Raw genomic sequence first — 26,424 nt, forward strand, 5'->3', positions numbered from 1 at the left:
ACCCCTCGCTCCAGTGCCTTGCTCGAAGGTTCGGGTCGTGGTTCAGTCCAGCAGAGTTCCTTGCTCGAAGGTTCGGGGCGTGGTTCAGTCCAGCAGAGTGCCTTGCTCAAAGGTTCGGGGCGTGGTTCAGTCCAGCAGAGTGCCTTGCTCGAAGGCGCGCGTCAGGCTGTCTTTGCGGTGCAGGTGGTGGACGCCCATGCGTTTGGGAGACTTCAGGGGGCGCTGCGGGGAGGGGGCGTGGCGCTGAGAGCTGATTGGCTGAGCCGCCGCAGAGGCGGGGCCCGGCAGGTCGACAGGAAACGCGTCGATCTCCTGGTCGTCGTCACGGAGACACTTCCTGTCAGCCATTTCAGCATCGTCCAGCGGCGAGTCCATCAGCAGAGCCGGGCTAAACCGGAACAAACCGGATTAACAACAGATTAAAAACAGATTAAAAACAGATTAAAGAGTAGATTAAGAAACGCTCGTTCATGTGAACTGGGGAGCTCGTTTTGCCCAGATGTGACGTCATTGGTTCGTGTCACGAGCTTTTTATGGGGAAATAAAAATGGTCTTTTATCACTCGGGATGCACCGACTTTTTCTAAAACCGATAAAAACGAGTTCTTTGATTTAAGTACTTGCCGATACCGAAGACCGATACGAGTACAAGGCATTTTCTTCAAAGTACTGACTCTTTCACAGCAGATTGGTTTGTGATTAGTTAATTTACAAACTGACATTTCCTTGAGTAAAGTAGACTACGCCTTTAAGAGAAGTTATGTCAGAATTGTACAGATGCCACTTTATTTCTTTATTTTTCATTCAATATTATTTCTAATGTTTATTGCAATGTCCATCACAGACAGAACAGCTCATGTCCAAACAGCTTTGCCTCCATCTATGTCCTTTCCTGTCGGTGTCCAATCATTTGGCTTTTAAAGCGGATCATTCCCAGATCATTTCCTCGGGTCGGGTGGTTCTCACCTGGAGGGGCGGGGCTCCAGCTGCAGCAGGTCTCGCTCTCGGTCTGGACCAGGGTCCGGCCTCTGGTCCGGTCTGGCTCTGGACTCTGTGTCGGTGTCTGTGTCTAAACTGGAGCCGCGGCTCGGGGTCCAGCTCTGATTGGACGAGGCCTCCTCTCCGTCGGAGTAAGCCCCGCCCCGGTGCTGCAGCTCGCGTGCCGATTGGCTGCTGAAGGCCGTGCGGTGCATCGAGTCGCCGGGCGCCATTTTCTCCACGAAGAGTCTCTGCCACGAGTTGAGCAGGTCCTCCTCAGAGCTGCCGGAGCTCGGGCCACTCAGCGCCTGGACAGACGCAGAGAAATGCAGAAAACCTTTCACATAAGCACGAGGATCACCCTGTAGGGTTGTGCTGATGGACGATATCGTCCACCATGATGGATGAGCAACATCACGATGTAGAGCCACCATCGTGAAGCCACGCCCCCTCCTGTCAGAAACACGCACTGGTCTTCTGTGGGCCTTGTAAACCTACAAACTTTGCAGGGATTACACTGTACATTAAATCACGGATATAACTAATATGCGCGTTAGTTTCAGTACCTGCCAGAAGCCACGATGTGTTCGCCGTAATTATTAAAGTAAAGACGCAGCTGCTCTATTTCTGACGCACAGAGCTCTCTCTCTCTCTGCAGCTCAGAGTTTGACAGCGCGTGGTTTTGCTTTGCTTTGCTTCGTACGGAAACTTAAAGCGTTTTAAAATGACGAGATGGCTCACACATCGGAGCTGGCTGAGCACGCATGGGTTTGGATTATTCTCACGAAGAACTGAGAGAGGAGAGAGAGAGGAGAGAAAGAGGAGGTGCAGGAGTTACAAGGTTACGAGCTCACGGACCGGGCGGCGCGTGGAGCAGCTTCAAAAATGTGAGCTACGACGCAAACGTGGACATATTGTCCTGTTCACCCACTGTTTCTTAAACATTACGTTAAAACTGAGCAAATGCAAATAATAAGCTCTGATCTACATTTGTGTTAGTGTGAGAAGAGCCTTGGAGTTCACGCTCTGAATAAGTCGTTCTCCTCTGAGACTTTACGCACGAGTTTTCACACATTTCTGTTGCAAAAGTCGTGTCCGTGACTCTGTTCAGATCAGGTTTAGTTTAGATACATTTATCTGAAATCTCACATTTTCCTAACATACATAGTAATATGCAGCTTCTATATAGGCTTTGTAAATGTCTTTAAAAATGCTTATAATGAGAAATAGACGATATCATCGTCCATCACGATGGTTCACTGTAAACATCGTCAACGGCCAATTAAGGGACATCGCCCAACCCTATCCTCCTGAGGTTTATCACCCTGAGGTTTATCACCCTGAGGTTTATCCTCCTGAGGTTTATCACCCTGAGGTTTATCACCCTGAGGTTTATCACCCTGAGGTTTACCATCCTAAGGTTTATCCTCCTGAGGTTTATCCTCCTGAGGTTTATCACCCTGAGGTTTATCACCCTGAGGTTTATCACCCTGAGGTTTATCACCCTGAGGTTTATCCTCCTGAGGTTTACCTGCGGCGGGCTGCTGAAGGGGCTGGACTGGCTGGACAGCGGCTCACTCAGAGCCTCCCTGTGATTGGCCGCGGCCCGGTGGTGGGCGGGCGAGTGGGCGGGCTCCACCAGGCTGAGGGAGATGGCCTGGCGTGTGGCATAGGTGCAGTTGGGCAGAGGGCTGTTCTTCGGGATCTTCACTCGATCGTCGGACGAGAACTCAATGACCTTACGACCCGGGTACAGCGCGTGAGGGGGCGGGGCCTGCAGAGGAGGGGGCGGGGCCGGGTACGGGTTCAGTTTGGACACCGCAGCATCGTCCGGCGAAGAGACGTCCTCTCGACACGAGCTGAGAATAAACAGGAAACAGTAGAAATTCAAAGACGCGTTTTGAACTTAACGAGAATGATCTTTCATTATCGATTATCTTGGCCAAAGAAATTGCGATTAACGATATTATCACGATGTTTGCCGATTGTTTCAAAATTTCAGTGAAACTGCAGAAATGAAGGGAATTGGGTGATGAAATGTTCCTCTTCATCGTCTGCTATAAATGTCACATTGAGTGAGACCCAATAAAGTTAAACAAATTCAACTCAGAAGTATTTTTTTTCGCAGTAGATTATATTTATATGAAAACCCGCAGATCTTTTCATGGCTACAGTCAAGAGAAAGTCATTGTTTCTGGTTTTACGAGGCAGCCCTTTATGAAGAACCACATAACATAAAAACATCGAGGCTTTGGTCGTGTCAGCAGCAGCACCTTGGTTTATGATGAAAATAAAAACAATGCAGTCGAGTCATGCTGGCCTTAATCCATCCACTTTGCCTCAGACAAAATGACACATTTAACTCACGCCAAGTTTGTCTGAAGCTTTGACTCTCGGCTTTACTTCGTCATGTTCCTCATGTATGTGAGAGTTTCATCTTACATTTTCTTAATCCCAGAACATCCCACACCTCAGACTTTACTTTCTCCCGGGAGGGTAAAGTGTGCCCCCTTGTGGCGTAACTCCATAATTCACAGGTTTTCTGGTGGATTTAGCTTTTATCTTCTAGTGCAGGGGTCGGCAAGTTTTCTTGGCAGAGGGACGATTTTCTTTATTGTAAAAAGACCAAGGACCGAAGCCGCTGATTATTCGCCCTAAGTAAAGCTCAACACTGGAAACATGACCATCTTAAATGAGATAAATGACTTAAAATTGCTTGAATAAAAGTTCTTCTATGTTGAATTTGAGTCGGTTTGAACTAATCCAAGATACAAATGCTAAAGCGCCAATGGAACAAGAATAAAACCCACTTGAAATCAGACCATTGTTTTCACTTGAAATTACACAAAATAATCTGAATTAAGAGAATAACAACAACTAGACGTTTTATCTCATCTAAGACCAGACCAAATCAACTCAAACCTTAGATTTAATCTCTTAATTCAAGTAGATTCGTCATTTCTTCCTTAAAACGATTATGCTTTTTCCAGTGCACTTCCTTCAAATGCCAGTGTTGTACATAATATATGACCTAATTGGGTGTATTGACTAGCCTGGCTAACACCAGACTAAAATCACAAGTGATATTTAGTCTGGGGACCACCAATTCATTTCTCGTAGGAGAGGTGTGATTTACGATCGTCCATACTCGTTTATTGGGCGATACGAAAAAAAAAAAAAAAAAGTCTCATGCGTCTGCACGTAGCCATGGCCAATCATATCATCGTATGAGATGACGTATGACGCACCCGCTGTAAACTTTTGAGCTAAATTATTTAGAACAAGGTCTAAAGCTTGATCAAAAAATACCATCGTGTCTGCTGCTGTCACGTTGGATCCGTAAATAAACTTTTTTTTAAATTATCCGTAAATAAACTACAAGCTTCCGTATATCGAATAGCTCGTCATCGTCTTGCCGTCCCTCCTCGCTCTGTGATTGGTTCCCAAATCCACCGGAGATTTGGCCATGGTCCCCAGGCTGTTGTGCAGTTCTAGTGCAATGATCACGATTATTACAAAATGTGGCGATCGAGTAGCTGCAGCATTTTTATTGGGATTCACAATATTCTTGTTCATCGTCCCATCCCCAGGTCCACTGACTGTAACATCTCCAAACATCAGGGTCCGCCTCCAAAAAGTAGCAAAATATCTCACAACAAAAATCCCTGTGGTTCGTTCACCAAATCAAAGAATGCTGCATTTCAAAGCTTGGCCTTTAGTAGTTTTGTTTGTTGGATATTTTTGACTTGTGCGTAACCTCTAACAGTTACGCTGGTGACAAAAACATGAAAATCAATAAATAATAGAAATAGTCCATAAACATTGAAACTCACGGGGGAGAGCTCGCCGTGGCGTGATTGGCTCCGTTCGCCTGTCCGTCTGATGATGTCATGTCCACGTGAACGAAGACGTCCTCTGCGATTGGCCGGCTGCTGCGCGAGTGGGCGGAGTTTAGCACCAGAGGCTCCGGTTTCTCCAGAACCCTCGCGATGACCGACGTCGGCACCACGTCAGCCGGAGTCAGACTCAACGAGTCCGGGTCCTGGGACAGACACGAGACACAGGACCGGAGTTAAATATGACTCTGATATGAGTAAAACCTGAGGTGATCCGCAACAAAGTACATCTACTTCAGTACAAAAGACTGAATAGGTTTTGAAGAATAATTTTAACCATTTTGCATGTAAAAGAACTTATATTTGAGCAGCATCAGCTTCGTGGTTGTATAAGCTACGCGGCGGCGGAGTGATCTGCTAGAAAATAGTCCCTCAAAATGTGATCATTCATGTGATGCAGGTCAGTTATATTCCACACATGATTCTATGGACACAGACATTTATATGGTTAGTCTGGAGTTATAAGTGATTGGCCTCAGGTGCTCTGTGGAGCGGGTCAGACTGTTTTTAATGCAGGCTAGCTGATACCATAGAAATGCACTAGCCTTGCACTAGCCTAGCGCCACGAAACTCTTCAAATATAAGAACTGCATGAATTACAAAAAAAATATCCCCAGAAATCAGCAACACTCTGGATAACTAGGAAATTAGGCCCTATGTCAGAAATCCTGAAACATCCCTGTAAGTTTTGGAAAATGAGAGGAAGATAAAAGACAGACACAGTGTTGGAGACACTGTGTCTGTCTTTTATCTTCCTCTCATTTTTAAGATCTCCTCCAAGACAATGAGATCGGCTCTGTCCTTCCTCTCCCTTATTGTTCACATTCACGATTAGCAGCAGGGCCCACAGAAATGAAGAGATGGCTCAGGATTTGGTTCCTGATGGACAGTCACTGCAGCGAGCAGCCCTTGAGAGAGCATGGATTTAAATGCCACAAATTGTCAATAAAAAATAGAAATATCCAGCATCCTTCGCCGTGTCCTGTCCACTCTCTGCTCACATAAGGAGGTGTGCATATAATTCTTTTAATTGTATTTTCTGTAGGATTTAAAATAAAATAAAACACAAACATTTCCTCGTCTCCATCTCTTCAGCCTTTGAGGGTCAGCAAAGTTCCAAGCCAAGCAGAAGTTTTATAAATGTCATTTGGCACAGATTCATAAATGAGGAGCAGATTTGGGGTAAATTCCCTTTGTTACTGATCTCCTCCGTCTGTACCTTGTCTGGGGCGCTCTGTTCGGGGAGAGAGTTCTTCATGTGTTTGTTGAGCATGTCCTGGAGTTCAGTCGGCAGCTGAGAACATCCAGAACAGAGAAAATAAACATTCAGTACAGATGACTGCTTAAGTGTGATCTTTGTGCGACTCACGTCTGAAAACTTGTGGTTCCTGAAGTGAGACTTGTTGCATTTGAGCAGCTGCACGGCCAAGTTACAGTCCTGACGGTACCGCTCCTGCAGGGGGCGCACGGACACACACATGAGCACGGACAGACACAGTTACAGCCATCTCCTACAGGGGGCGACGTGTAGACATAACTCCCCTCAAATTAATTGAATCGAACTGGACTGGATTGGATGGGTGTATAGGTGTAGTGTACGTGTACGTGTACGTGTACGTGTACGTGTACGTGTACGTGTACGTGTGGTTTAGGTGGAGGTGTGGTGTATGTACACTGCGTTCCAAATTATTAATTATTATTGTGGTTGAAAAAATCTCCCAGTGAAAAGTCCCAGTATTTTTTTCAAAGATAAATATAGTAAAAACCTCAAAATCTACTGTTCCAAATTATTATGCAACTCATCGTTTCAATACATTTTAAAGCTTGTAATTAACTGAAAATGGTAATTTGTTGAATTTGTAGCATTAGGAGGTCATATTTACTGAAATCAAAAGCTATTTCAATCAAAAAAATATTAACAGGTCGAGTTATATTTTACCATAGGAGCCCTTGTGTGATAGCAGCTTCAAAATTCTTAAATCCATTAAACTTGTGAGTTTTTGGACAGTTTCTGCAAGGCATTCAACTATTTCACGCTTTTCATCAGCAGAGAGATCTTTTTCCTTTCCCATTTTGCTTGAAAATGATGATCTGCATAATAAAGTGGAACATCCTTTTTCAGTAGTTTTTCCCTTAATTGGGCTTCACCTGAAAACTGATCATCCCAGGTCTCTGAGATTAATGTCAGTGATTCAAAGAGCCCCGAGACACGATACCATCCATGAGTTTCATTATTATTATTATTATTTTTTTTTACCTTTTTGAGGTAATACAATTTGCATAATAATTTGGAACGCAGTGTATGTGTAAGTGTGGTTTAGGTGGAGGTGTGGTGTATGCATGGTGTATAGATGTAGGCTGGTGTATGTATAATATGTAAAGGTGTATATGTAAAGCCTCACGTTGAGCTCCTCCAGGCGGTCGATGGTGCCTTTGGCGTCCAGCAGTTTGTTGGTGAGCTCCACCAGCTCCTGATCCATCGTCTTCTTGTCGCGCTCCACTTTACGCAGCTGTGACATCACCAGAGACACCACATCGTCAGTGACATCAGCAAAACCTCCCATTGAAGCTAACTGAAGCTAACTGAAGCTAACGCAGCCGTAAGGAACTCGCTGAAAGCTCGGCGTTTCGCTTGCCGTGGTTACTGTGGTCTCCAGTTTGGGTCAGTTTCCACGTACAGCTCTTTTCCTCGGATTCGGAAACAGAGCTCATATTAGAGCCATTTGGATTTGAAAAGAAAAAACGCCGAACATTCAGAGAGTCCCGCAGCCGTGCGCTAAAGCAGCTAACATCAGCCAGGCTCCCACAGATCCAGGCTGAATCTGAGGCCGGACCAGAGCCCAGAGCGGAGCTTTGGGCCTGAGGAGGAAACGCCGCCGCTCCGTTCCTCTTCATACGGCTAACACCAGCTAAAGCTAAGGCTAAGAGCTGCCAGGGCCATAGAAATCACAGAAACGCCGTTAGCTCTGAGCCTGTTCCTACAACTGAGCGCTCTCTCCCAAATGAATGGAGCCAGGCCTTATATTAAAGTACGGCGAGGTATGACATGTCTGTTTCCTGGAATTTATGTCATTTCTGTGGTTTCTCCATTAACATATTAGATTAGTCGGCATTAGATGTGTTTCAACCCACAAAGAGCAGAAACATAATGGAATTGAACTTAGCATTTTGTTCAGGACACCTTTTTTTACACTAATTTATTCAATCTATTTGTCCACATAAAGGGAATTGTGATGAAATAAAAACTTGATTTTCTAATAAAAAAATCATGACATTCTATTTTCTATTTAAATCATAAAAGGGCTATATATTCATTATGATTTCTCACAAGGCTTTTACCTAAATGTGGTCGATGGCTAACAACATTTGCCATGTTTGAGACTAACTGCTAATGGCAGGCTAACAAACTGTCTATAGTTTCCTGCTGGCTAACAGGGATGTCCTGATCCGATATTCAGCATGGGCATCAGTAGCTGATCCAGGCATTTTCAGAACATTGGATCAGATTTAAAGCTGGGATACCTAATTTTTCCTGTTCAAAACTCATTTCTAGCTCTCACAATCCCTCCTGCATGTCCAAATTGTACAAGCAAATTGATTATATGCAAGTTTCATGCCTGTGTACAGCTTCGTGCGGTGGAAAAGTGAAGCAGGACCACCCCCAAAATATATCGCACCAATCTAGATTCTTCTTTTATCTTCCATCGCTCGGTAAACATTTGGGTGAAGCCATGGCACCAAGGTTGTTTACAGTTTATAACGTACTCTTAGGTGACTAAACTAAATTTACTCAAAAATCAGGTACTCCAGCTTTCCTGACCGGATCGGGTCCGACACTAAAGACGGCTGTGAATCTGCGGGCCTGGATCTGCAGATCCAGGCCCGCAGATTCACAGCCTGCGGGCTGTGAATCTGCGATAGCTGTGAATCTGCGATAGCTGTGAATCAGGCCCGCAGATTCACAGCTATCGCAAAACTATCGCTATCGCTAACCTGCCGCTAACACCTGCTTCTTAAAAACTCACTGAGGACAATGAGCAGCGGCTAAACACATCACAATGGCAAAGAAAAGTTCCTCGTTTCCTTTGCAGTGCTGTCGTTTAGCTTTCACTGAGGAGTCAGCTGCGTAATTAGCCATGTGCTCCTAGTGTCTCTTACAGGCCCCGAACAAAATGCAACAGACATGAAGCAGATCGAGCTGAATCTGTAATGTCGCTGCTGTTGTTTTGTGAAATGCTGCAATTATAAAACATGACCTTCTAGTTCAGGGGTCGGCAGGTTCACTCGGTGGAGCCGGTTTTCTTCATCAAAAGACCAAGGGCCGGACCCTCCAATTGAAGCAATTGAGGTAAAGCATCACTTTCTACATATGCCAGTGTTGTACATCATATATACTGGAAAAATGTCCATCGTAAATGAGATAAATTACTTAAAATCGCTTGAATAAAAGGTTTTTGAAGTAATCTAAGATCAGATAAAAACACCAATGCCAATTGAACAAATAGAAATCCCACTGGAAATCAAACAAATTAACTTTTACTGTAAAACAAATATTTATTTTTCACTTGAAATTATACAAAATAATCTGAATTAAGTAAAAACTTGTGCTTGTTCCATTGGCAAGAATAGGTTTTATCTGCTTTAAGGCCAGACCAAATCCACTCAATCTTTAGATTTAATGCCTTAATTCAAGTATTCAAGTATTCTTAGAGTATTCTTTTAGAATAATAGCCTAAAAGGATGCTCTGCTAACACATTTAAAGGAACTTACAGTTTTTTAACAGGCATTTGAGCTCTGATTTGGGTCATAGTATTTCTCAAAATCATCTCGAGGGCCAGAGTTTTGTTATGGAGGGCCTGACGTTGCCTACCCCTGTTCTAGTTCAACCTCTAAACCCCACCTGTTTGGCTTTACCCAAATCTAAAAGTGGCAAAAGAGCGACAAAACCACAGGACAAAAAAGCAACAAAAACATGATAAAATAGCAATTAAAAAAGAGGAAAACAGAGCAAAAACAATTCCACCACAGAGTATGTTGTAAACACAGCAAAAGACAGACCTAGTTGCATTGCCTTCACTTATATTTTTTTAAACAAGCGATAGAAGCTACTGTAATATATAATATATAATGATATATATTATATTAAATACAATAAAAGACAGATCAGATCAGTATCGGTCGGCATGAAGCGTCAAAATATGGGATCGGAACATCTCTACTTGCTCCCTGCATTTAGGATCAGACAGTGTTACTCTTTTTATTTCTATGGCTCCAGCAGCTTAACTGGGAGAAAAGGCACTTATGCTGGGGCTCCGAACACCAGCAGCACCACAGCGCCCCCTGGTGTTCAGAGAGAGGTTCACAGGAGACGGGAACAAACGGGAGATACAAGTCTGACTTCTACAGGAGCAGGAGAGAAATGAGCGAGCGGACGGACGGATGGGTGAGGGGGTGAATGAAAAGAGAGAATGAGTGACACCGACAGCGTGAACCCAGGTCTGACTGACGGCCGCCTGACGGTGAAGAGGAGGAGATGAAGAGTCCAGCAGCAAAACACAAGAGAACAACATCACTGCACCACCAGGACCGGAGCGGGAGTGAAGTCAGGGGAGCGGCTCTTACCAGCGCGTGCAGCTTCTCCTCCAGGTCCTGATTGGCTCGCTGAGACGCCGTGTAGCTGTTCTGCAGCCTGAGGAGACGAGGAGAGAGGAGGAGGAGAGGAGAGAAGAGACAAGGAGAGAAGAGGAGGAGAGGTGAGAAGAGACGAGCAGAGGAGAGAAGAGACGAGAAGAGGAGGAGAGAAGAGCCAAGGACAGAAGAGAAGAGGAGAGAAAAGAAGAGGAGAGAAGAGAAGAGACGAGGAGAGAGGAGTCGAGACGAAGAGACGAGGAGAGAAGAGGAAGAGAGGAGAGAAGAGACGAGCAGAGGAGAGAAGAGACGAGAAGAGGAGGAGAGATGAGCCAAGGACAGAAGAGAAGAGGAGAGAAAAGAAGAGGAGAGAAGAGACGAGGAGATGAGGAGAGAAGACACAAGGAGAGAAGAGAAGAGGAGGAGAGAAGAGAGTGAGAGAAGAGACAAGGAGATGAGAGAAGAGAAGGAGAAAAGAGACGAGCAGAGGAGAGAAGAGACAAGGAGAGAAGAGGAGGAGAGAAGAGGAGGAGAGAAGAGAAGGAGAGAAGAGAAGAGACGAGGAGAGAAGGGAAGAGAAGAGGAGGAGAGAAGAGAAGATGAGGAGAGAAGAGACGAGAAGATGAGGAGAGAAGAGACAAGAAGATGAGGAGAGAAGAGACGAGAAGGAGAGAAGAGACGAGGAAAGATGAGGAGAGAAGAGACGAGAAGATGAGGAGAGAAGAGACGAGAAGATGAGGAGAGAAGAGACAAGAAGATGAGGAGAGAAGAGACGAGAAGAGGAGAGAAGAGACGAGAAGATGAGGAGAGAAGAGACGAGGAAAGATGAGGAGAGAAGAGACGAGAAGAGGAGGAGAGAAGAGACGAGAAGATGAGGAGAGAAGAGACGAGGAAAGATGAGGAGAGAAGAGACGAGAAGATGAGGAGAGGAAAAAGGAGAGGAGAGGAAGCAGAATTAGTTTGTGGATACTACAGGATGTAGGTCTGTGGGGGCAGATATTCCCATTGTCAAACTCTGCCAAACACTGCTTGAAGTGTTTTAAAAAATAATTTAAAATGTTTGAATCCCAGTGGAGTGAGGGGGTTTTCACACATGTTGGACAGGGTTCCAGCACACTTTGTAATGTGAAGACCGAGGAGAGATGCATCTGTGTCTCGTCAGAAGAGTAATCCAAACGCCCCGTCATGCATTCATTAAAAATAAGTATTTTCTTTGCTCAAAAAAGAGGATTGACAGCGACACTGGTTTGGCTCTCGGTTGCTGCCTTCACACCTCTTCTGCTCCAGAGGTCAGAGGTCGAGAGAGAAACCTGTTTCTGCCGGATGTTTAGTTCGGCCCTAAGTGCTGCGGTCGGATTCACACTGACCCAAAAACACCACTTTAGGTCGACTGAACCAGAGCCAGTGTGACCGTTCGGGAGCCTCTGTTCTATCCCGCTGATGGCACTCCTCCTACTCGCCCTGGGTATAATAGTAATAGTAATAGTAATAGTAATAGTAATAGTAATAAAGGAATAAATAATAACTTTAACCCTCGTGAAGATGAGCTGCATTCACTTTTAAACATGTTCTTATTAATCCTGACCTCCTGAACTTGTCCCTCATCTTGTCGAGGTCGTCTCTGGTCCGGTTTAGCTCCGCCTCCATGTAATGTCTGCAGGAGTCAAGCTCCGCCCCCAGAGCCTCTGTCCTCTGATTGGACAGAGACAGCCGCCGCCGCAGCTCCTCGTTCTGAGCCTCCAGCGCCCTGTAAACAAACACACAATTAAACAAACGACAAACAGCATGTTCACTGAGACTGAGTCGGGTTTTTAAAACGGTCAGATCCATAACAGGCATCGATTCAGTATAGGATGTTTGAAATCAATATCGGCTCCTATATCTAACACCAGGATCGGATCGGTGCTTTCCTAACTGCTCTGAACATCAGAACTAATCTTTACAATAAGGTGTTTAAATTTTTTTTACGGTTTCTCCACAGATTTGAGGGAAATTGTAACTTCTAAGAAAGAAACACGATTTAGAAGTTTTTGTTTTCTGCCGATGATGTCACAGAGTGTAGAGTGGATTTGGAGGAAACAAAAACAGGAAAAAGAGAATATTTAAATAATGTTCTGACCTGATCCGCTCCGACTCCGAGACCAGCTCCTGAAAAACAACACCACATGGTCAGGAATCTGCCCCACGACCTCCCGGGCCCCGCTCTAACCGCTCTGCCACAGGGGGGTAAACCTCGTGCTCTTCCGTTTTGAATCGATCCAAAACTCAGGTCGAATGTGAACAATGACCCAGATTCCAGCAGCCAATCAGGACGCGGCATGAGAGCAAAGAGGGCGGGGCTGAAGTCGGACTCGGAAATATGAGCCACGCACTTTGGGTCGCCAGGTCCTGAGGCCAGTTTGGAAATCACACGTAGCAGACTTTTTACTTGAGTAATATGGTAATGAAGTTACTTTAAATCTTTACGGTGCTGGATGTGAAGAGGAAAAACAGATTTAGAGATGTTGCTGTAAATGACTGACATAAATATGAGAAAAAAGGTATTGCGAGTTCTCTGTCATGTTTTGATAAAAATAAGGCATATATCCTCACTAAACACAATTATTTTAATGATCGATTAGTGGTTAAGGATACATATTATTGTTAAATCTTAATACACGCCTTCACGCCATTTTGGAGACCTGTATATTAAATGAAAATTCACAGCTGCTGTATCTTTTTCTTTTTCCTTTTTTTTCTTCCTTTTTTGCGATATATTATGCAACCCTAGTGCCATTGTTTGCCAGACTGATTTTGGGTCCCATTTCAGATGGAGGGCTTCTCATAATATTGTTTATAGGACCGCATTTTTTCACTGTTTTGTTTTTCTTTATTATTATTATTTTTCTTTTCTTTTACATGTCTTTTAAATTTTCTTTTTTTTTCCCGGGGGGTTGTTGTTTTGTTGGGGGGGGGGGGAATCAGAGCAATTCAAACTTAGGTTCAAGCAGCACCTTCTGCATCTATACACTGAAAATGAGAGCTAATCTATATTCAAGAAATTATAATAATAGGACGGGGAGTAATGGTGTATGTTCTTATGTCATAATGATCGGATATGTTGCGTATACATTTATGTTTATGATGATACTGTACTTCGTTGACATGAATTTGAAACGTTACCATAGCATAATGGTAACTGACTGTAAACTTTCACTTTCAAATGTCAGTTTGGTTGTACAAGCTCTTTACTTCCTACTCCTTTTGGGCATCATACTTTTATTTGTTTTTGTCATTTCATCTGCTGAATACTCAGCTGCTCAAATAAAACGTACGATCTGTATACAGTATACACTGGAGAGTCACTGACTCCACTGGCTGTAGCTGCTGAGCTACATGTCGTACTAATCTCTCTACAGAAAGTCCTGAAACACTCTCTAAACATCTCGCCTTGGAGTTTTCCTCAGACGGTTCATAGATTTGAGCCGCACATGTTTATTGTGTTGTGGCTAAATGCTAAAGTCTGCAACAGGGCCGAACCGATATCGATCTTTGGGTCCGCTACTGATATGAAGGGGGTTGGCCGATATATTAAGTAATTTAATTTTATGTAACTTTTTGTATCTCTCAGTTAAACATTCATTATTATAGTGAAGGTTTCAATCATAGAAATATAATGACCTACATCTAATAGAGGTCGACCGATGTGGGTTTTTCATTTTCGATATGTACCGTCCGCTGACATTTTTTAGCCAAATATTTAAAAATGTCTTGTTTATAATCCTGTGTATGATTCACTTAATGTGTCAGTGTGGAACTGTGACTGCAGGGGGCGCAGTATATTCATGTTTAGTTGGTATTTCACAGGGAGCTCAGTAGATTCTAAAACAAAAAACATTTCCATCTCTTATGGTTTCGAAATTATATTCAATTTCAAAACCTCATATAAAAAAAGATGAATGAAAAATAAAAGTCTGCAAGATAAAATATATAAAATAGCTGTGACGCATTTTCACTGCGATATTTGTTTTTTCCCTGAGGCTGAGGGAGTTGTGGGAGGCTCGTTTTAAAGCTCTGACTGAGCTCTTTCCAGCAGTCTCCATCATTTTCAGTTCCGGAGATATCGGCCTTTTTATCAGCTGATATCGGCCCATATTGAACACACACAAATCTGGGCCCGATATATCGTCTGCAGAAGCTGAAGCACTGACTCAGACTGAGGCTCTGTTCACATGACAACCTGAGAAAGGTTTTCTGATTTTCCTCTTCGATGTGTTGAAGCAGGTCTTTGGTAAATCCTTCTGCTACATCTGTGCCTTTAAAGAGGGTGTATTCTGCTTTTTTCAATCACATAGCACCAGTCTATATCACACTACAATGATGACGAAGCCTTCTGTTGGTCTGTAAATGCAGTAAATTAGAATAACTGCCTTGTATAAAATGTCTCTCTCAAAATGGCTGTAGTGAATGTCTTGAAATAGGCCTCTGTCTCTTTAAGAACCTCTGAGCCTTTCCGACACGCCCCCTCCACACGCTGTCTGTGGCATCAGTGGGGAGGGGGTTCTGCTGAGGAGCAGTGGTTGGTTACTCGGCTGGTGACGAAAGCTCGGAGGCGTCTCCAGGAGGTGGGGGCGTTCCTAGGAGGACTCAGGCAAACCTATCCCTAAAATGGCCGCCATCAGAGTTTTTACAGATTACTCAAAAATACGTGAATGTGCCAAGGCAACACTTCAGGCATGTTTTTAATGAGGGAATGACATCATAACATGATTTAAAGCTTGAAAAAGTCAATTTTGCATAATACCCCCCTAAACATAACGACATGCCGTTTCTTAGACATCATTAGATCAGACACAAAATGCTACGGTCAGTCAGTCGTCTTTCGTTTTCATCCTGAGTAGAGATGTTACAAGTCGTAGTGCAGCACTATTCCACCCCGGTCTTCAGAAACTATGCGTAAAGAGCTCTGTCAGATGATTTCTACGGTCAGGTCGGCTCCAGCATCACGCTGTTCGCAGTACCTTTCATGAACCACTAGGAGGCCGTCACCCTCTTTGTTCACTTTGGTCATTCCCTCCTCCTTTAGTTCCTGACCTCTCTCCTCGTCTCCTCACCTTGCGTCCTTGCTCCCTCGGCTCCTCCCCTCGTTTCCTCACGGCGCCGACCCACTCGTCCCACCTCTGGCGCCGCTCCCGGTCGGGCGGCAGAGTGCGGCTTTTGTGATGAGCGCGGCGGGAGCTTTTCGGGACGTTCCCGCGTTTCGGGGCAGCCGCCTTCGCCTCGCGCTTTCTGCCTAGCAACTGGAGGTGGGCGGGGCTTAGCACGCGGCAGGTGACATCGTCCAGGAAGTGAGAGAAGCGCACTTTGTCGTGGAAGAACCGGGCGTGGCCGGTCCAGTCCAGCGACAGCTACAACGCAGTCAGAGGCGACAAACAAACCTCAAACCTGAGGCCTGTCACAGCAACGCTCTGAAGTTTAACCTCTGACCCCCCGCATTAACCGAGCCCATTCTCCAGTTCAGCTTTACCCAAATCTAAAAGGCTACAGCCTAGAGGCCAGGGTAACGCGTCCTTTGAAAGCTAAGACCTACAAAACTGATCAGGGCTATTTTCTTGCGTTGTTTTTTTATTGTGTTATTGTTTCTGTTTTTGCTATTTTGTTCAAGAAGCTTTTAGATTTAGGTAAAGTCAAACTGGAGAAAATGTGCTCGGTTCAAGTGGGGGTTAAATGTCAAACAAAGAGAGAACCAAGTGTGCAATGATTATAATAATAATAATGAAAACAACATTTTCGAAAAGTGGTAAAAGATGCTGCAGTTAAATAGACAATAATAATAAATATCAATTTGAGATGTTGCTGTAGATTACTGAAATAAATCTGATCCATAAATGTATTTCAAGTTTTTATATAAAAATAAGGGATTTTCTGCTTAAAAATGTTTAAAACTTGGCAATATTTTCCGTGCACATCCCCATGGTATTTGAAAGCTCGTGTCTTCCCCAAAGGAAATGATCATATGTGGATTACAGAGTATTGTTGGGGAGATTCCGAGCGAGGGCGGCCATGTTGGACTGATTTATGACAAAATCCCAATCGACAAAACGTCATAAAAGGAGAGTTTGATCTGTTTGTATGTTTTCACCGGCAGCGTGTGAAGTTTATGCTTCACTGTTGATTCATCATAAACTGAACGAGGAACTCATGTGACAGGCCCAGGTCAAACAAACTGAAGACAACAACAACAAAAAGTCTAAAAAGGAGACTATTAAATATATTTTAAAAAAAGAAACAACAAAAATTAAACAAAAGACAAACAAAAGCCGACTGAGGTCAGTAGAGTTGATCGTGCGGCGGGAGAAGAAAGACAAACACGTTTGTCGATAGCAGGGGGCGCACTGCAGCGCGGGACTGAGGAGGAAACCACTGATAACATTCTGCCATCAGGGGGCGCTGTCAGACAGCTGGAGCGGGCAAACTGTGGGTTTATGTGGTGCAGAGACAGCAGGGGGCGCTCTCGGACAGCAGGACCGGGTCATTGGGTTTATGTTTTGCAGAGACAGCAGGGGGCGCTCTCGGACAGCAGGACCGGGTCATTGGGTTTATGTGGTGCAGAGACAGCAGGGGGCGCTCTCGAACAGCAGGACCGGGTCATTGGGTTTATGTCGTGCAGAGACAGCAGGGGGCGCTCTCGAACAGCAGGACCGGGTCATTGGGTTTATGTTTTGCAGAGGCAGCAGGGGGCGCTCTGGGACAGCAGGACCGGGTCATTGGGTTTATGTTTTGCAGAGACAGCAGGGGGCGCTCTCAGATAGCAGGACCGGGTCATTGGGTTTATGTCGTGCAGAGACAGCAGGGGGCGCTCTCGGACAGCAGGACCGGGTCATTGGGTTTATGAGGTGCAGAGACAGCAGGGGGCGCTCTCGGACAGCAGGAACAGGTCATTGGGTTTATGTCGTGCAGAGACAGCAGGGGGCGCTCTCGGACAGCAGGACCGGGTCATTGGGTTTATGAGGTGCAGAGACAGCAGGGGGCGCTCTCGGACAGCAGGACCCGGTCATTGGGTTTATGTTTTGCAGAGACAGCAGGGGGCGCTCTCGGACAGCAGGACCGGGTCATTGGGTTTATGTGGTGCAGAGACAGCAGGGGGCGCTCTCGGACAGCAGGACCGGGTCATTGGGTTTATGTGGTGCAGAGACAGCAGGGGGCGCTCTCGGACAGCAGGAACAGGTCATTGGGTTTATGTCGTGCAGAGACAGCAGGGGGCGCTCTCGGACAGCAGGACCGGGTCATTGGGTTTATGTCGTGCAGAGACAGCAGGGGGCGCTCTCAGACAGCAGGACCGGGTCATTGGGATTATGTTTTGCAGAGACAGCAGGGGGCGCTGTCAGACAGCAGGACCGGGTCATTGGGTTTATGTGGTGCAGAGACAGCAGGGGGCGCTCTCGGACAGCAGGACCGGGTCATTGGGTTTATGTCGTGCAGAGACAGCAGGAGGCACATGCGTCACCTTCTGCTCGCCGCGCTCCAGAGAGCGGGAAACGTCATCGCTGCGGTTTCCAGTGGGGGGCCGCGATTGGTCGAGAGGCTCCGCGGACCTCGCCCTCCTGATGATGTCAGCGCCCTGCTTCGCTCCCATCGGCCGCTTCAGGATTCCTCTGGGGCTGGGCGACAGCGTCTGATTGGTCCGTCTGTATTGAGGGGCGGGGCCATGGGCGAATGTGGACCAATCGCTACTGACATCACTGATGATGTCATCACTGTCTGAAAACTGAGGTCAAGATGGAGGAGACGAGGAGACAAGGAGCAGAGTGACGTCACCGAGTAGGATTGTCACGATATTAAAATTTCGATCTCAGTTTCAATATTGAAAAAAATAAAACTCGATACCAATTTAAACCACGGGGACATGGTGGTGAGTCTAGTTGCGCTTATTGGCATTTCATCAGTGCTGGACCGGCAAAACGGGATCGCTTAGAGCAGCTTTAAGATCTGCCTTTAATGCCTCCAAATAAATCCATGAGTCGAGTTTAAATTGTAAACTTGGCTTTGATATCATTACATTTTATGCTGAGAAATTTAAGGGAAAAACGGCTTAATATCCAGTTCTAACTGATACTGATGCAAACGAATAGCAGCGGCTAGGCTAAGCTACGCCATAGGAATGAACAGCCCGATAAGCTAACGTTAGCCACACTCGCTAATTCTACAGTTTCATCAAAATGCTGCTCCTTTCATCCTCCTCTGGCAGCAGTAGTTTTATCCCACATTTCCACATTGAATAAAGTTCTAAAACTAAATGCGCCCAGAGTTTTAGTGAAGCCATTTAGCTCAAGAAGCGGCAGGAGGACGTGCTGCTCTGAGCTAAAAATGAAACAGAGGAAATGAGAGAAAGTATCGATACCTGCTCAAATTAATATTTAGCCTTGATACTAGTTTTAGTATTGATTTAGTATCGAGAAATCAATTCTTTTGACAACAGAGACATAGTAGATCATGTCTATTGCATCCATTGGTTTGGTGTCTGTCAGTTTTGATCACAGCCAGTATTGTTCCACAGAGCAGTAAAAAAGGACTGAAAATAGGTGTTGATTCAGTCTCTTCGCATAAAGAGCAGGAACCAGTGATCATTTTAAATCTGTGTCGAAATAATTCAGTCAATTGATGCCTTTCCTCATCAACAACATAATAACCCGGGAAATGACCTGCAAATGGACTGAAGCATTTACCTTCACAAATCACAGACGTTTTTTAATACATGCGGAGTCACCTGAGCTTAAACCTTATCTGAGGGGCGGGGCTTAAACATTACCTGCGGGGCATCAGGGGGCGGGGCCACAGGCAGGTGGTGGGCGGGGCGTGTCTCTCGGTGCTGGGGCGGGGCTTTCCTGTAGGGTTTCCTCGCGGCCGCACTCATCTCCGCCGTCCTCGTGTCCTACGTCCTAGACTCCTCTGTCCTCGTCTCCTTCGGATCCTGGAGGAGGGAAAACAAAACCTGAAATATGAGGTAACGAAGGGAAACCTGGGAGAGGTCTGTGCCGAGACTGAGCAGGAGCAGAGCAGGACTAACCGGACCGGAGCGGGACGCGGGGCGGGGGCAGGGGCCGGTCGATGCTCGCCTCGGGGCGGGACACTGGGTCACGACTCAAACAGCCACGCGGCCTGGAACACGCGCCGTATAGAAGCTCTATTTTAGGCTGCGTTCACACGGTGTAACAACATCATCAACAGCCGTCGGTAACTACGGTAACGGTCAAAAAGCTGAATTTTGGACTTGGCTTATGGTTATTAACTCTAACGACTGGACCAATACACACGAAACAAAACTGCCACAAACATGAGCGTCTTCTGTCTTCATATGAACGAAGGTCACATGACTGTCTCATGAAGGCGCCCAAAAGTGGAGACTTTATTCAAAACGAAAGGACTTTCAGCCGTATGAAAAATGTGGCAGGTTCCTAATAACGATCAGGGAAAACATTTGGACATTTCTTTCTAAAACTGAGCCCCTCCCACTGAGTTGCATCGATCTCTGCTCCAACTCAAATTATTATGACAATGAAGGTCATGAACACAACACATTTGTCATATTCAAATGTTGTAAACTCAAAAATGGGTCTTTAAAGGGGGGGTGTTATGCAAAATCGACTATTTTCAACCTTTACATCATGTTATTCTGTCATTCCCTCATTAAAAACATGCCTGAAGTGTTGCCTTGGCACATTCACGTATGTTTGAGTAATGTGTAAAAACTCTGATGGCGGCCATTTTAGGGATAGGTTTGCCTGAGTCCTCCTAGGAACGCCCCCACCTCCTGGAGACGCCTCCGAGCTTTCGTCACCAGCCGAGTGACCAACCACTGCTCCTCAGCAGAACCCCCTCCCCACTGATGCCATAGACAGCGTGTGGAGGGGGCGTGTCGGAAAGGCTCAGAGGTTCTTAAAGAGACAGAGGCCGATTTCAAGACATTCACTACAGCCATTTTGAGAGAGCAATTTTATACAAGGCTGTTATTCTAATTTACTGCGTTTACAGACCAACAGAAGGTTTGGTCATCATTGTAGTGTGATATAGACTGGTGCTATGTGACTGAAAAAAGCACAATACCCCCTCTTTAAGGGACTATGCAGAGTTTAAAAAAGATTAAATTGATGTATTTTCCTCCCCCTACATGTTCCAGCCATGTGTAGAATGAGCTCAGACCTGTTCACCACAACTGCCTCGAAAATCCTGTCACTCAGAAAGGTCCGGGTCCGAAGTGCCGTCGTGCACGAGCTTAATATAGAAGGTGCAGTTACACGAATGGCCTGAGGTGGCAGAAGTGAGTATAAAATGACAACTTGTATCTAGCCCCTTTAACCTGCACCTTAACCAAGCATATTTTGTTCAGTTTGGCTTTACCCAGTTCTAAAAGCTTCATGAAAAAAAAGCGTAAAAATAGCGATGTAAAAACAAGGATGAAATAGAAAAAGAGCGACAAAAAACGTGCCGGAAAAGCAACAATTACACAATAAACAAGCGAACCAAAAAATCTACAATAACACGACAAACAGTTGTGCAGGTCTTAGCTTTCAAATGAGGCCTTACTCTGGCTTATAGGCTGTAAACTCTCCAGTGAGAAAGGAGAAATGGCACTCGGTTAAGGCGGAGGGTAAGAGGTTAATAATCCAAGGAGCAAAGGGATCAAAGAAAACATTCACACCAATTGTCTTCTTTTAGATTGGGCAAATAATAATATTCTTTTACCTTTCTAAGAATGAAATCGTAATTTAATCTTTTTTTTAAATTCTTGGTTGGCACAATTCAATTCATTTCGAAGTTGCATGTTTTTCTTTCCGAGTGTCTACGCCTGGAGCATTCTGAGACAGCACGAAAGAAAGATACACTACGTTTATGGAATAATGTTAAGATTTTATGGTTCTTTAATCATCAGTAATGTTGCATCAGTATTGTATCATTCAAGCCCCTGCATCGTATACAAAGGACCTGATTTAGTCCTGGTTTAGCCCCAGTTTAGGTCCTGGTTTAATCCTGGTTTAGGCCTGGTCTGGCCCCAATTCAATCCTGGTTAAGGCCTGGTTTAGCTCCAGTTTAATCCTGGTTTAGGCCTGGTTTAGTCCCAGTTGAGATCCCTGTATAGATCTGCGTTTTGTCCTGAGGCTCAATGCTAACGATTGTTTCAGGAAGTGGAGCATCGACTGGATCCTGTTAGCCACATTAGCTCCTACTAGCATCATTAGCTCCTCTTGGCCACATTAGCTCCTCTTGGCCACATTAGCTCCTGCTAGCGTCATTAGCTCCTGCTAGCATCAGCACTACTTTCTTTTTAATATTCGGTGGAGATAATAATGATAATAATTAGGGCTGGGACAAAATATTGTTTTGAAATATATTGCAATATGTCCATGTCATGATGAGCGCATTGTTCGGAAACCATGCAGCTTTTGGAATACTTTGAAAACTAACTCGGGTATACTTCAAGAAAATATATTAGTACAACAAATGTTTTTGACTTAAAGTTGGTGTTGTTAAAGACTCTGACATTTGCACTTTTGAAATGTTTTACTCAATGTCGGACTGATTTATATTTCATTCATAATGTTTGAAATCTCAGCGTGTGCTTTGTCATTAAGCACATTCAGCACATGCAGTTTATTTTAATACAGAAATAAAAAGCTGATAATATTCAGACACAATCTGAATAATAGATCCTAGTTTTACTTTGTGTGGAGTTTCCAGTGCAGATCTGTCACCGCAGTGAGAGGAACAAGCATTACAACAACAAAAAGGAAGCTAATTGTAATTTTTTGGCCAAATATTTTGCAATTTGATTTGCGATCTTTATATTTGTTACATTTAACTGCATTAAGTGCTAAAACGACGAGTGAAGGAAGTTACATTTAGACTTTAGTCAAACGACATATTCTTACTCAAATTGACCCACATTAGAAAAAACACAATGATCTACTTTCAAAAATATTTGGTTTAATGTGGACAGCGCCCTCTTCTGGAGGAGTCTCCCCGACGTGCAGAGTACCTCTGGGGGACAGCCACGTGACTAAAATAAGTCTGGGATGGAAGCGTCTAAACACTTTAGAATCTGCTTAATAGAAACTCAAACCTTCCTTTCATCTGTTGCAGCTGAACCTGAGATCAGAGGCTCCACTTTTCTGATCAGTGACATCACTCACACACAGACACAGAAAAAACAAACCTCAGCCTCTGGAGGTTACTGCAGCAGTCAGAACCCTGATGGCAATTCGATATCAATAAAGCTTGCAGCCCTATTTTGAAGCTACAATTCCTCAAATCTGTGGAGAAAGGACAATAAAAGCAATATCTAAAATCATGTTAAGATTTGAAAATGTATTTGATTCCAGGTTAAAGATTATTTGTTCAGAGCAAACTGTACCAATGATTGGAAACATTTGTTCAGCTGCAGCGTCTCACTGGATCGTTTAAAATGCTGTTAATTATTAATTAATAATTGATTATATATTTATTTTTGTAGCAGAAAGAGTGAGAGGATGCAGACGATCAGATCTCAGATAGAGACATCTGAGACCAGAGGAAAACCTGAGTCATTCTGAAACTTAAGCCTCTGCGCTGCGGCGCCCGCTCGCCGCTCGCCGCCCGCACGGCGCCCGCACGGCGCCCGTCTGCCCTGGTTTGGACACGTTTCCACTTGGACCAGGAAGAACCATTCATGTAAAAACAGACAATTTGTAATAAACTTAATAATTTGGGTTGATTTGAAATAGAATGAGCTGATAATGTAAAAGCAGGGCAGGGATGTGAGTAAGTATTTGAGCCAAAAACATGACACGTTTTACTAATAATGTTGTAATTTACATGTTAGACCAAAATGACATAAAATGTTTTTGAATTTTTTTTAAATATACATTTCTCCCACAGACGGCAGTTGTAGTGAAAAAATAATACTTTTCAATCATTTGACCATTCCCATCCTGAACTGATCAGACTCATTAGCACAGCCAACACTGTCATTGTGACCCCTACAGGCTGCAGAAAACACTGTTTTACTGACCAAATGTGGCATGAATATTATAAATGAATGCATCATGAGCGCATAACATCCATGTCAAATAAATATACACTACTTATTCCTTCAGATTCATTTCCTTTCGGAAATGTGATTCCATTATTGGCCCGTTATTACGTAATCGGCTTATATGATGTTTATAACAGTGATCACACTAAGGGTTCTTCCCCCAGAGCTAAAGCGAGACGTGCTGAGACTAACAGGGCTTATACAGGCAGAAGCAGTCGAATTTAATGCTTTTAATGCCATTTTTGATGCCCAGATACACTTTAATGCAAAAAAACATTGGACAAAATGGGCAACTTTTTAGCAGGATAAAAAGCTGTCAATTTCACCTTAATTCTGGTTATTTTCAATGATTTTTACAATAAAACTCAATCATGACATTGAGCATATCATAATTTGCCAATACATTTCAATAAGATGCCAGTTTTAATCCAGTTTCATGCTTTGAAAGGCCTTGATTTGAGTACAATTCATTGAATGACTTGTAATGTCCCGTCGAAACCCTGCCCGTGGCGGCGTGGCTGCCCAGAGGGAGGGTCGGCCTCGGAAACAGGCCGGTCAGCAGGTCACTCCAGATTTGAATATATGTAAAGGCACGCTGCGTAAGGTTTAGGATCATTCAGTTGCAAATACAAAACATGGCGCAGTGCAAACCAAACCAGGGCTAAACCTCTGTGCTTCACAATGGAGTCGGTGCAGCTGAGACTTCTACTGTGGTAACTATGGTAACCGTCAAAATGCTGGTTTATGGTTAATATCTCTGTAACGGCTGGATCCATTCACATGAAACAAACACTGACACAAAGTTCAGAGTCATCTCTCTCATCACATAAAGGCGTCCAAAAGTGGAGACAGTGTTGAAAATGATGTGCTGGATATAGAGTTCAGGAAAGTCTACAGTTACCATGGAGATCGGCCATCTTTGCAGCTGTTAGCGTACATTTTCCTTGACTAACATTAGCTAAAAACAGTTTATAAAGTGGAGAAAATAGCGGTGGAACAGCTCCGCTAGCTGCTGAGTTACTGCTGGTAAAAACATCTAACTCACTGTGGTGTCCAAGTGTTTTAATGTGAACAATAACTCCAGTATTTTAACTTCTAAAATCTCCATTAGTTTACAATTGCTGCTAATCCCATAATGCTTAGCGATATGACGTCACATTCCCGAACTCTATACTGGGCAGATAGAGAAGATGTAAGATAAATCTAGGCTGTCGTGATTTCGGGATATGTTTTATATTCTCCGTTACCGTTGTAGAAATCCGCCATGTTTCTGGCACAAGGCAGTTTAGTCCACAGTCATCAGCTAAATCCATCGTCATCAGCTACATCCATAGACATTAGCTAAAAACAGTTTAAAAAGTGGAGTAAAGAGCCGTGGAACAACATCTACCACACCGTAACGTCTCTAACGGGTGTTCTGTGAACGACAACCCCAACATTTTACGTTACCAAATGTGAATTAGTTTACTAGTGAAAAAGTTAAATGTAAAATACTATTGCGGTAAAAGCCTTAGGAAGCGGCAGAGTGTGACCCAGCGGCTAACGGAGTTGTTCCGCGGCTCTTTTCTCCACTTTTCATACTGTTTTTAGCTAATGTTAGTCAACGGTCAACGTCGACTTTCACGAAAAACATGGCGGATTTCCATGGCAACTGTGAATTTATAACCTTTCATCCCAAACTCTGTGCAAGTTTATAGTTTAAAGCCGCTGTCCCCGTTTATTCCCGGTTTATTCCCGGTTGTATCCCCCCGGCAGAGGGTCACTCACTCGGGCCGAGGCAGGTGCAGGGGCAGCGGGCGGCTCGGTGACTCCAGGCCGAGGCTGTGGAGCTCAGACCGGGGGAACGCTGTGGCTGTGGGGCCGGTGCGCGGAGCAGCGGGGCTCGGGGTAGGCTGCAGCCGGGCTCGGGGCTCTCTGACGCGGCTGCAGAAACAGTCGGAGCCGCACTCACGGAAAGTTACGCTTCTTCTCTTCGGTCGCCATCTTTACCGCGAAGCATCCTGGGTAATCCCTCCACACTCCCCCTCTTTCCCCCCCTTCCCTCCTGTGACGCAGGACGGGGTGACGACACGCCCTGACGCACTCTTTTGGAATAGTGGAAAAATCAAGATATATTTTTTTTTTTCGGCATATACCTCACATATATTATAGAAAGACAAGGCCGTCTTCAAATATTACGACTCAAAATGAATTATAACAAAGAAGATGCAAATTAGACCTTATCAGTCCTTACATCTCAAAATATATCCCAATTTATTACAAGCATATTACCTATGTCGGGGTCCAACCTAGCACTGACTTTTAGGACCTCCAGGCAGTCAAAAATGATGATATATAGCTCTTTTGTGAAGAGATTTGTCGATATATACAAATGCAGAAAGAACGAAGGCATTCTCTCATAATGAATTAAAATGCCTTTAATGGTCATGGCATGTCTAAAATAGACTTAAACCCCTTAACTTTGACTGGGCACTTTAATTCTATTTTAGACATGCCATAAGCAATAAAGGCATTTTAATTCATTTATGAGAGAGGCAAGGCAAGGCAAATTTATTTGTAGAGCACAATTCATACACAAGGCAATTCAAAGTGCTTCACAGTTGCATAAATATAAGAAAACAAATACAATCAATAAAACATCAACATAGAATTAATCAATTACAGTAAGAGGCAAGAGTGTAGATAAAATACTTTCAGTTATATGCATTATTAAGAGAGAGTGCCTTCTTTCTTTCTGCATTTGTATACATAAACATACTACTTATCATAAAGCTGCCAATGAAGATGCTGGTGCAGTTCTACACGGCCATCATCGTGTCCATCCTCTCCTCCTCCATCACCGTGTGGTTCCCCCGGCGCTACAGACCGGGACAG

At 44.4% G+C, this 26,424-nt stretch overlaps 1 protein-coding gene across 1 annotated transcript; it reads right to left on the reverse strand.

Annotated features, from left to right (window-relative positions):
• tjap1 (tight junction associated protein 1 (peripheral)) lies at positions 1-25,569 on the reverse strand. Its single transcript, XM_079567106.1, has 12 exons — positions 25,318-25,569; positions 19,291-19,452; positions 12,622-12,650; positions 12,088-12,249; positions 10,497-10,563; positions 7,276-7,383; positions 6,243-6,326; positions 6,093-6,167; positions 4,811-5,019; positions 2,509-2,836; positions 966-1,285; positions 1-388 (listed from the first exon to the last, which is right to left on the reverse strand). Exons 2-12 carry the CDS (start codon positions 19,393-19,395, stop codon positions 127-129), a joined length of 1,749 nt encoding a protein of 582 aa, XP_079423232.1. The 5' UTR covers positions 19,396-19,452; positions 25,318-25,569; the 3' UTR covers positions 1-126.
• Between the last annotated feature and the right edge of the window lie 855 nt (positions 25,570-26,424).

The sequence above is a fragment of the Gobius niger genome, assembly GCF_951799975.1.
Source record: "Gobius niger genome assembly, chromosome: 12".
In the NCBI taxonomy this organism is placed as follows: Eukaryota; Metazoa; Chordata; class Actinopteri; order Gobiiformes; family Gobiidae; genus Gobius; species Gobius niger.